This window comes from Astatotilapia calliptera, chromosome 12, assembly GCF_964374335.1.
Source record: "Astatotilapia calliptera chromosome 12, fAstCal68.1, whole genome shotgun sequence".
Taxonomy (NCBI): Eukaryota; Metazoa; Chordata; class Actinopteri; order Cichliformes; family Cichlidae; genus Astatotilapia; species Astatotilapia calliptera.
Window position 1 is genome coordinate 22,057,625 of NC_137433.1, and position 11,805 is coordinate 22,069,429.

General features: G+C 40.7%; 1 protein-coding gene across 4 annotated transcripts; it reads right to left on the reverse strand.

Annotated features, from left to right (window-relative positions):
* Window positions 1-510: 510 nt before the first annotated feature.
* LOC113034166 (RILP-like protein 1) lies at window positions 511-10,236 on the reverse strand. 4 transcript variants are annotated; one of them, XM_080308725.1, is made up of 8 exons: window positions 9,401-10,236; window positions 6,542-6,692; window positions 4,012-4,130; window positions 3,633-3,938; window positions 3,330-3,530; window positions 1,704-1,846; window positions 1,520-1,624; window positions 511-1,353 (listed from the first exon to the last, which is right to left on the reverse strand). In XM_080308725.1, exons 1-8 carry the CDS (start codon window positions 9,689-9,691, stop codon window positions 1,263-1,265), a joined length of 1,407 nt encoding a protein of 468 aa, XP_080164851.1. In that variant the 5' UTR covers window positions 9,692-10,236; the 3' UTR covers window positions 511-1,262. The 4 variants fall into 4 exon arrangements, with proteins under 4 accessions (XP_080164851.1, XP_080164853.1, XP_026044323.2 ...); XM_080308727.1 differs by having other exon boundaries at window positions 3,633-3,908; window positions 9,401-10,232; XM_026188538.2 differs by having other exon boundaries at window positions 4,012-4,133; window positions 9,401-10,232.
* Between the last annotated feature and the right edge of the window lie 1,569 nt (window positions 10,237-11,805).

Below are 11,805 nucleotides of genomic sequence, written 5' to 3' on the forward strand. Positions count from 1 at the left end.
GGACTTTGCAGGATTACTGACCTTTTTTTAATTTAAATTTTAACTACCAAGTAAACTGAAAAATTTTGATTATCTGATATATGAAGCTAAAATATCTCAGCTGTCATTACAAATGTTCAAATTTTGGACCATGAAATTTTTATGCAAATTAAAGATGGCTGAGCAGAAGGCTTGGTTGATTTGAGAGCAATGGCCCTTTTAGTATTTTTATGATACAGAAGTAAGGACAGTGCTTAACAGTTGTAATAGTTATACATAGTTAATGGTTTGTAATGCCCATAAAATGCACTTCCACTGCTCTGTGAATCATTAATTCAGCATTAATGTGTCTGGATATGTTTTTAATGGTCAAATGGTATTCTATGCATAACAACAGGAGCTCTTTTCCCTAGTTATTCCTTTTTCAGTTTTGCTTTCTTTCTGCTTGCTAATTTTGCAAAATTAATGAAGATATATTTTTAAAAAGAGCAAAATATCGACTGTGTTTCATTGTAACACCAAAAAAATTCAAAAGTTTAAAAATAAAACTTTATTACTTTATTTCAAACAAACATTATTTTCCCTGTGCATCCTGGCACATACCAGTAGTTATGATAGTATTTATAGAGTATTCATTAGTGATGGAATATACTTCTCCTGGAGATTAAGACTTGCCAGTGTACACCACGATGTTTGGTGCCAGGCTGTAGTGATTAGCACAAGCGCACTCTCTTCATGATGAGCTCATAGAATAAAGGCACTTCAACTTTCATGATCATGTGCTTACTTTGCTATCAGATGCATCTCAACATGAACCAAACAAGACATTCAGTTTATAGGCTCAACAAATACTCTGTATATGTGTATATGTATTTGGAGCCATGCAATAAGAAGCTTAAATGCTAATATAAAGCGTCTGACATGTGCAGCATCAAAAGTCTCCCTCAGTATATCTGCATAAAGCAAAGCACTTACAGGTGGTGACTTTCCAAAGACATAAAATATGACTGTGACAGGTCATAAAAACACCTGAGAAGGTCCAGATATGGCCATTTGCCTCACATTTTAACTGCTGAAGTTTATGCAAAGCTCAAAGTAGCAAAAATAAAAACAAGAAGTATCATCAAAATAAACATTAATTCCTTAAATCGCCACATTTTTAAATGTAAAAACACAAGATGGGTTTGGTTTTTAATAATTAAGGATCGGAGCCATTAAACCCAGGCGTGTCGGTCAGAAAACTCGTGCTGAGATGATGTGGTTTAAAAAAAAAAAAAAAAAAGTCATACGAAGGAAAGTCTTCTGATTGGCAACAATGTTGGATCGTCTGTGATCAAACCGGCAGCCACCATTGGCATAATAGCTGTGAAGATCCTGTCAAGACAGGAAAAGAGAGAAAACACATCATATGTAAAGACTATGTGAAATCAGTATTATTGAGTCATGTATTATTAGGCCATGTTATCCTACACAGGAGCAGAGTACTGATATTTCAAATAACAGGAGTAAGAAAACCATAACAAACAAACTCATCGCTCACAAGCGTCTTATTCCTGATTCACGTTGATCAGCCACAGGTAAGCTCGGAGGAGGAGATGGAGAGGAGACAATGGAGCCGGTGTTCTCCTCAGTGTTCAGCTCATCACTGAAGGATAAGGAGGAGGTCAATGTCAGCTTTTGCATCCGCGCCGAGTCAAATTTTATGCCTGTGAAGGAAGTCGTACCTTTTATAGTATGCCAGCTCCTCCTGCAGCAGGAACACCTGAGCTTTGAGTTCATTCTTCTCCTGCAGGACGTCCCGCAGCTCCTGCAGGGTGAAGCGAGGCTTGTCCGAGTCCTCCTCTGGCTCTTCATCCGTCGATCCATTCTGCATTCAAAACAAATATTCATTCTTTCTACTGCACAGCTTAAAAACAAATACTATAAAATGAAAGAGGTTGGTTATGCTGTTGAAGTCAAACTGGTTTTCTCCAGCAATGTACAACAGAAAAAGGAGCAAACAAAGTTTCAACCATAAGTCGCCGTTCTTGTGCATTTAACAAAAAAAGGTCATGTCTGACAGATGTTCATCGCCTTAAGGAAACACTACATGACAAAGTTTGTCTGAATCTGCCTACGCTGACCTGTCTAATGTCTCTGGCATTGTGATATGAGCATTAACAATAACATCAGTCCAGTGAGTGTCATGGTGTTATGGCAGATTAGCTAAACGGTGAAACAATCTTCTCCCAGCTGTGCATCACTTCAGGCATATTTAAACATCCAGTGCTTGATCATTTTCAGCACCAATGAGGCGTAGCTAGTAATAAAGTGTGGACAAACTATTTTTACCTTGCTCCGCCCTTAAAACTGTGGCAATACCAGTATCCTGGCATGGCTACGCACACCTCATTATACCACTGTAGCATCAACAAACTACAGATCCATCAATTTCTGCTGCTTATCTGGGGTCGGGTTGTGAAGACATCTGCCTATGCAGGGAAGTCCAGACCTTCCTCTTCCCAGTCATCTCCTCCAGCTCATCCAGCTCATACCAAGGTATTTCCAAACCAGTTGAGGGAAGTAATCTCTCCAGCCTGTCCTGGGTCTACCTCGAGGCCTCCTCCCATTAGGACATGCCTGGAACACCTCGCCCACAATTGATCCCAGTTGGATCCTGAACCACCTCAGCTGGCTTCCTTTGAGAAAGGCCAGCCACCCTTCTGAGGAAACTCATTTCCACTGCTTATATCCACCATCTGATTCTTTTGATCACTACCCAAAGCTGTGTGACCACAGGTGAGGGTGGGGACGTAGATCAAATCGACAGCTTTGAGATCTTTTCACCCAAACACACTCGAAGCACCAATCTGTCTGACGATCTCCCCTCTCCCCTCACTCATGAACAAAACCCCGAGATACTTTAACTCCACCACTAGCGGCAGCATCTCATCCCTGACCCACTGCTCTCACTCTCGCTGCCTCACACTCAGCTTCGAACCACTTCAGTGTGAGCTGGAGGCCAGCACGTATAGAGGGAACAGATCATGGTTTCATGGTTCACTGGAGTCCCAAAAATCTGGTCTCCTAGTTTCACCCTATGACTTAACCCTGGTCCTTCATGTCCCACCTGCAGTGGCTCTGTGTCCCAGCAATGGGCCCACCCCACAGTTTGAGAACCACTGACCTGAAGTTAAATTAGATTAAACCAGATACATCTGTGAGTAGTGAGATTAAAGATGGTACCAGCTGACTGCTGTGCCTCACTATGACAAGGTGATAACAACTATTTAGTGTAAACAGCCTTATGGCAGCTCTGCTATAACAACACAGCAGCACTGGCTAAATAGTAAAGTGTACGTGGACATTACCAGCAACAATGTTGTTGAGTTCTCCTCTTCATCTCCGTCTTCCTTGTTATCCTCTCTGTTTGCTGACTTTCGGAGAAAGGAAAGACTCTTGTCGCACTCGAAACAGTTTTCCAGAAAGTCTGGATCTGCCCCACACTCCACCCACACTGAATTTGGTTTGAAGGAGCTAGAAAGGTGAGCTGCTGCTGCTGCTGCTGCAGACTAGATTTGTGACACATAAAAGCCACTTAGGCAAAAAACAAAACAAAAAACCCACCCACAAATAGTTTAAACATCTGCTAAATATCAGGTATTTTTTCTTACAGTCATCAGTGGGGATGCAGGTGAAGAAATCTCAGAATTTGACAGAGGCAACTCTTCTGTCTGAGCGACTTCTATCTCTCGCTCCAGCTCCCGCAGCTCCTTTTTCAGCCTGGTGACCTCCAGCCGCAGAGCCCCCGCTTCCTGGTGTTGTGCCTGGGCTGCAGCTTCCAGCTCAGCCCTCTGCTGAATCAGGGTCTTGCCCTGGGCCTCCATCAGTCCTATCCTGTGAAGAAGCTCCTGGTTCATCCTTATCAGCCGATGCTGCTGCAGCTGGAGCTGAAGTTCAGAGAATTTGCTCCATGAATTCTAGTAAAACAAAGTTGTTGTTTTTTGTTTTATAGTACATATATTCTTAGATGCAGGTATTGTGAATCCTCACCGCCTCGATATCCTCATTTTTTAGCGTCAGCTCATGATCTTTAGCCCGGATGTCGTCTCTCTGTTTATCCACCAAGTCTTGAAGTTTCTTCATCACTTGTTTTTCTTTCTCTGACATTCCTGCTGTAATCCAAATTAATAAATTAATGCTCACAGAAGGGTTACATAAGCATTCAAATAAGCACAGTAAAATAGGTTTTTAAAAAATCAAAACAGAGTGAAATTCTGCACTCGGGCAGATTTTGCACTAAAAACTTTTACCAGCATGAAACCGAACAGAACTACAATCACATTTAAAGAGTTACGAATCCACAGGAATATTTTTCAGTACGGATGCACTGTGTACTGTAAATCCTCCAGTTAAACACCAGGGTCACAGTCATTTGTTTTAAACAGCAAACGCCTAAAACTATTAAATGACACAATTTCCATGGTGTACACCTTCTTAATTTGGTGTATTAATACACAAAATAAAAGAGTGCAAAAGATTTATAAAAATATTTAACTTTTCAATTTAAAGTAAAATATGATAGGTTATTTTCCCAAAACATAGAAACTTTCACAAATGGCTTTGAGATTCAAGAAAATAAAGTACCATAGATGTATATGTTTGAGACAGATAAGGTGTCAGTGGCCAGAGGAGTCACGTCATGTAATATCCTGTTGTTTGTGTGCTTATAACCAGTGCATGTGCTGCAGCCCTGACAGTAAGTATAAAAGCACTTCCACACAGAGCAATATTTTAGTCGGATTCAAAAATAGACTTCTTCACAAGCTCCCGGCTTTCTCTCTGCACAGCCTAATGCCCAGGGTGGCAGTGTGTAACATACAGCAGACTGTTATGAGTATGAAACACATTTCAGATTTTCAGCCAAGACTGATCTTTAAGAGTCAGAGCAGAATTATTACAGTCTTGCATTTTTTTTTGTAATAACATTTGAGTTTTTATTTTCAGTTCGGTTTAGTTTCAACCAGTTTGCACAGTGGATTTTCTCGTGTTGGATGTTAGTTTTTTGTACATTTCTTCCACTTATCCAAAACAGGGTCACAAGGGGGGTTTCGGGGCTGGAGCCTATCCTAGCTACCATAGGGCGAAAGGCGGGATACACCCTGGACACGTTGCCAGCCTGTCGCAGGACTAAGACATAGAGACAGACAACCATTCGCACTCACATTCACACCTATGGACAATGTGGAATCATTATTTAACATAAGCCCACTAACTGCATGTCTATGGATTGTGGGAGGAAACCAGAGTACCCAGAAAGAACCAACAAAGACACAGGGAGGAAAAGGTCAGATGCTGGATTCGAACCCAGGATCTTCTTTTTGTAAGGAACAATGCTAACCACTCACAGATTTTTGTTGTAATAGACCTCACTGCACTGAATCATACTTGTTATTAATCTCTGTCTCTCTTCCGCAGCATGTCTTTTATCCTGTCTTCCTTGTCTCACCCCGACTGGTTGCGGCAGATGGCCGCCCCTCCCTGGAGCTGGTTCTGCCGGAGGTTTCTTCCTGTTAAAAGGGAGGTTTCCATTCCCACTGTCGCCAAAGTGTTTGCTGACAGGGGTCATATGATTGTTGGGCTTTTCTCTGTATGCATTATTGTAGGGTTTACCTTACAATATCAAGCGCCTTGAATCAACTGTTGTTGTGATTTGGCGCTGTATTAATAAAATTGAATTGAATTGATCATATTGACATGACAGCATCACACAGTTGCTGCAAATTTGTCAGCTGCACATCAATGATGTGACTCTCCAATTCCACCACATCCAAAGGTGCTCTGTTTGACTGAGATGGGGTGACTGTAGAGGTCCTTTGAGTACAGTGATCTCACTGTCACCTTCAAGAAACCTGGTTGAGATGATCTGAGTTTTAAGATCTGTCCATAAAGAGATGGATACGGTCAGCAAGAGCACTCGGGTAGACTGTGGGGTTTAAGGAAGCAGGAAACGTTTTTCTAATCTTCTGTTGTCCAGTTTTGAGGAGCCTGTGAAGCAGTTTTCTAATCTTAGCTGACAGGAGTGGCACCCAGTGTGGTCTTCTGCTTCAGGTTCCTCATGTTGTGCATTCAGAGATGGTCTTCTGCACACCTTTGTTGTAACTCGTGGTTATTTGAGTTACTGCTGCCTTTCTCACAGCCTGAAGCAGTGTGTTTTTTGCTTCCGACCTCTGTTATCAACAAAACATTTTCACCCCCCGCTCACTGTATATTTTCTCTGTTTGAACAATTCTCTGTAAACCTTAGAAATGGTTGCCTGAAGAAAAAAAATCACAGCAGATCAGCAGTTTGTGAAATACTGACACAATCCATCTAGCAGCGACAACCATGCCATGTTCAGAGTCACTTAAATCACTTTTCTTCTCTATTTTGATGCTTGATTTGAACTATAGCAGGCCATCTTGACCATGACTACGAGCATACATCCCTTGAGTTGTCCACTAAGATGTAACACACCAACTGTTTTCTTATTCAAGGTTTGTGTATTAAACCCTGGCCGAGAGCTTTTTGGTAATCAACTCACCTTCATGTTTCTGCAGATCTTCCTCTGTGACCGGTGTCTCTTTAAGTGAGAGGCTCACCAGCAGCCTCTTGTTCTCCGCCTGAAGCTGAGTGATTTGAGAAAGCAGGTCCTGGACTTCTCCTCTCCACACATCCTCCAGCAACTCCAACTCCTGAGCACAAAAATGAGGACACTTCAAATGGAGTACTGGACCCATTAATACTTTAAATGGAAAAAAGGAAGCTAGGGGCATGTTAGATTTTTTTCTTTTATCAAAAGAGATCATCCCTTACTTTATGAGGATGGATCAAACCTATCACACTCTGTGCTCCACACAAGCAGTGAATCAAAATAAAGTCTAATTTGCATCTAAATGTAGAAATAAGAAAAAGCTTTTTAGTCCTGATTCACCGTAAATATCCTGAGACTGAATAGAAATGACCAAGAACTGATAACTAATCACAAGAAAACTCAGCTTTTGTGCATCCAGTGCTTGAAGCTGAGAAGAAATAGTGTGAAAATTAGAGTGTGTGCTTGTGTTAGCTCTGAGAGGCACTGGCCACCTGTCCATGCTGTTTCACGCCACTTGTTCAAAGAGGGGATAGACTCTAGCGGTCACATGACCATAAAACAAGGTTACAGGGTCAGATGTGTGTGTACTATTTTTCCATGTTTTAGATCGAGCAGTTTTAACATTACATGAAGATAACATCTTCATCGTGATTTTCTGGTAGAGAGCAGAATTCATGGATCCATTAATTAAGGCAAGTCGTCCTGAAGCATCAAAGCAGCCCCAGACCGTCACACTACCACCACCATTTCTGATTAAAATGCTGTGTAAGTTTAACATAGGATGCAATGGGACGCAAACCTTTCAAAAGGTTCAGCTTTTGTCTCGTCAATCCACAGAATTTTATATATATATTTATTTATTTTTTGGAAATGTGAGTCAAGACTTTGTTTTCTTTATGCACAGGAGTGGTTTTCGCCTTAGAGCTCTCCCATGGATGCCATTTTTGCCCAGTCTCTTTCTTACTGGAATCATGAACTCTGATCTTAACTGAGGTAAGTGAGACCTGGAGTTCTGTAGATGTTGTTCTGAGTTCTTTTGTGATCTCCTGGATGAGTCGTTGACGCACTTTTGGAGTCATTTTGGCAGGCTGGTCACTTCTGCAAAGGTTCAGCACTGTTCCAAGTCTTCTCTATTTTCTGTATAATGTCTCTCATTGTGTTTTACTGGAGTCCAAAGCCTTAGAAATGGATTTGTAGCCCTTTACAGAATGATAGACGTCAGTAACTTTCTTTCTCAGCTGTTTCGTTGAATCGTGGCATGACGTGTTGCTTCTTCACTTTGTCAGACAGACTGTGATTTCCTGATTCAACAGGTCTAACAGTAATCAGTCCTGGGTGTGGCTGGAAACAGAACTCAGCTTTAACTATCAGTAACCACAAAAAATGTGGTTAATGATAGTTAATTACGGGGTTGTGGAGAGAGAGTTTTTACTTTAACACACAGGGCCAGGTAAGTTTGGAATACTTTTTTCCCCTTAAAAAAATGAATTCATCATTTTAAAAACTCAGGTTTTACACACACACACACACACACACACACACACACACACACACACACACACACACACACTCTGATGGTTGCATCGTGGGACTCCATTTCAGCAGTGCTTCCAGATTTGCTTTTTGATCATTGGAGAGTTGCTTAAAAAAATGATTATGTATTTCAGTACTGGTTACACCTGCATCAGGAAATGATAGAAGTGCGAGAACAAAAACAAAACCTCTTTGGCCTGCAGCAACACTGAAGGCAACAAAATTAATTTTCTTGTCACTGAAAATGTAAGTAATTTTCTCAACCCTATAAAAAAAAATTGCGTCTCTGCCACCGCTTCTTTCATGAAAACAAATTATTATCTCAGATGGGCTGATTTCTTGTAAATCTGAGAGTTATTTGTGTAAACTGTGCAGCTAATGGCTCTAATCCACAGCTAAAATAAATGAAATATTGTGCTGGATAAGGCCAGCTGCACATCTGGTTTATTGCTCCCAAAATCTGTACTTAAAATACTCAAGCATACACATGTGTCTTAAAGGTCCGGTCTTGTTATTATACATGATAGGAGGTTGTTTGATTCATTAGACAGTGTGCTATAAAGCAGTTATGTAATGGATGTGAAATGGTCATCCTACTGCAGCAATCTAATACAAACAGTGCTCAAAGCAACTCATTAAATGCCACTACCTGAATATAGTTGTTATAGTTTTATTTTTTCATTAGTTTCCAGAGATGATTTTCTTGTATCAGTTTAGTTAGTATTGTTTGAAAATATTTAACTTTAGTTTAGTTTTTATTAGTTTCAGTATTTGTTTTGGTCTTTTTAAATTTTATTGTGTGCAGAGCATGTGCCAGAGACTATATTTAGGAAAAATCAGAACATGTAAGTGTTTAAAAGCAGCTGACTCACAGTCCAGACACTTAAATCAAAGCCTCATCCGGCAAGCTGTAATAATATTTAATCTCTATGCTTATTTTAGTTTCGTTTTCCAAGTTCACAAAATCGTTCCAGTTAGTTTTCCCCTTTTTTGTATTTCTAGTTTTTATTTTAGAAGTTACAATATTTTTCCACATCTAGTTTTAGTTAACTACAATAACCTATGACTGAAGGAAAATACACAAATGATAGCTTCAATAGGCATCCACAAACATTTTTAGCTGTATTTTCTCCACTTTATTCTGTTTTTCCACACTAAAAGCTGAATTATAAAATGTGCTGATATCCTTTTTGCTCACCCGACACAAGGCCTCATAAACAGGTACACACACAGGTGGAAGTAGAAACAGGTGTCTGCAGGTAGGTTGACACTGACCTTCTGGTGCTTCCTCTCCTGCTCGTGTCTGTCGCTCCGCTCCTGCCGCAGTCTGTCAAGCTCCCTCCGCAGGTCCTCGGCCTCCTGCCCAGTGGCTCCGCGGCTCACCAGCGCCTCCAGTAGCTCCAGGACCCGAACCACTCGGGGCACCAATGCGACGAGAGCGTCGCAGCCAAACTTGTCTATCATCCGCTCAAACTCCTGCCCTAGCACCGCCGCTATCTCATACACATCCACAACCGTGAGCACCGCCGCGGGTTTGTCCAGCACCGACACAGCCCGGTTCTCCATGCCTGAGCTCAGTTTTATCTACACCGCAGGACTTTTACATATTTTCATGTCCTCTCAGTCTCCGAGAGGACTAATTTGCAGATAGACGAGTTTACCTAAGCAAACAGGAACCTGAGCGAGAACGCAGTTTGTTGACAGTTAAAACTTTCTGCTGCCCCTCGGATGCCGCGTTCACATACCCGCAAAAAGTCGTAAATGTCCTCATCCGCGGTAAAACGTGACATTTTTGCATGTTATCAGATGTAAAACAGAGACATGACGAAATACGAGGGAAAACGTGTAAATACCCCCTTTCATTTTTTTTAAAGGACCGGTGATTATTGGAAGTAAAATAATTTTGGCGATACTTGGAGTCGTGTATGATGAAACAGCAGTTCGTTGGGTGTTTAAACAAATATCAGTGCTTTTTTTTTTTTTAGCTCACGCTAAGTAAGAAAACTGAGAGAAACGCATACTCCTCTGTTCCAGCAGTTCAACGTGTGATTTCAAGACGCTGGTCATATTAAAAATTGTCTGTGAAGGCAGCAATCCTCGTTGTCTCCAGGCCGAACTGCGCATGTCAAAATATCAGTAATTCGTTACCTTTTATGCTCCTAATGTAGGCTCTAAAATATCCCGGCCGTACGTGGCGCCTTAGCGACAAGCAGGAAATAATAAGCAGTACAGCAAAATACATAAAAAAAAAAAGTTAATTGAAAATATTAAAATATCGCCAGTGTCACTGATATATGTTGTGGTAACAATGCATGGTTCATATGTTCAGTGTTATTTTTTAATTGTCTGAATTAGTCATTAATAATTTGAAAGCGTTTATTAATATTATTATTATTATTGTAAATTTCCAGGTAAGTTTTGCAAAATTCATATATATAAAATGCACAAAAGGCTGCAATTAAAACGGTTCTAGTTAGAAATGTTCTTTTGAACCTCTTCTTTGTGGTTTCAAGCTCATGCGTATTGACATCGTTACAAATGTCCATTATTCAGCATTAAGCCGGGCATGCTGAATGTAGCCTACTGTTTGTTTGTTTTATGTATCTTTATTCAATGGAAAGTAAGATGTTTGAATTACACAGATACATTAACCATTACATAGCCACTGACAGGGCAGTAATTCATTTTTACTCATGTAGACCTTCTGAGGTTTAAATTGACCATCAGAATGAGGAAGAAAGGTGGTTTAAGTGATTTTAAACGTGGCATGGTTGTTGGTGGCAGAGAGGCTGGTCTGAGTATTTCAGAACCTGCTGGGATTTTCCCCACACAACGTTATGGCATGGGCATGTGTGACTGCCAGTGGAAGTGGGTCACTAGTGGTTGCTATCGATGTGACTGCTGATAGAAGCAGCAGGATGCATTCTTAAGGGTACAGAGGTGTACACTCCGCTCTGATTCAGCCAAATATTGAAAACTGATCAGACAGCACTGGAAAATGCAAGTAGATATGACATGGCCCAATCCATACTGATAAAGGAACCTAATTTTTTGTGAAGGGAAAGAAATCACCTGACAGACCAGCTTTTCAGTTATTACAAACAAAACTGAGGGCAAAGAGAGACCCACAAGCAGTAGCTGAAGGCGTCTGCAGTTATGGCCTAGCAGAGCATAGGGAACACAGGATTTGATGACGTTGACGTGTATGGGTTCCACACTTCGGTCACCAACTGCGAATGATTTTAATCCAAGTATTAAAAATGATCCATATTTGTTAGAGCCTCTAAAAATCAGTAAACCTTGTATTAAAGCTGAAAGTCTGGAGTTCAGTCATTCTTATAGTGTATTTAAATCAAATTATGGACCTAACTGTATTTGTAATATGCCATCTGCCGCTCTAGATTTGCCTCAGCTCACAATTTATAACCATAAACTAATGCCTGCTGCATGTGTGGTCTGTGTTCATCTGTACGACTGCAGTAAAGAAAGACTGAAAGCTCCTGGTCCCCAATATTTACTAGCATGTCAAATCTTTGTTATTGGTTTTAAACTTCAGCTGTTGTTAATATTACCAGCGTGACAAAAATAGTTATAATCAACAATCAGATATGAAAAGGTTACTGATGAAATCTCCTTAAAATCATCCGTAATCTGAGAAGAGGAATGAACACAATGCCACA

Coding starts and splice junctions, on each gene's coding strand:
- LOC113034166 (XM_026188538.2), bottom strand. CDS start 9,691: ATGGAGAACCGGGCTGTGTCGGTGCTGGACAAACCCGCGGCGGTGCTC. Junction 3,939..4,011: donor AAAATGAGGATATCGAGGCG/GTGAGGATTCAC, acceptor TTGTTTTACTAG/AATTCATGGAGCAAATTCTC. Junction 1,625..1,703: donor GAGCTGGCATACTATAAAAG/GTACGACTTCCT, acceptor CTTATCCTTCAG/TGATGAGCTGAACACTGAGG.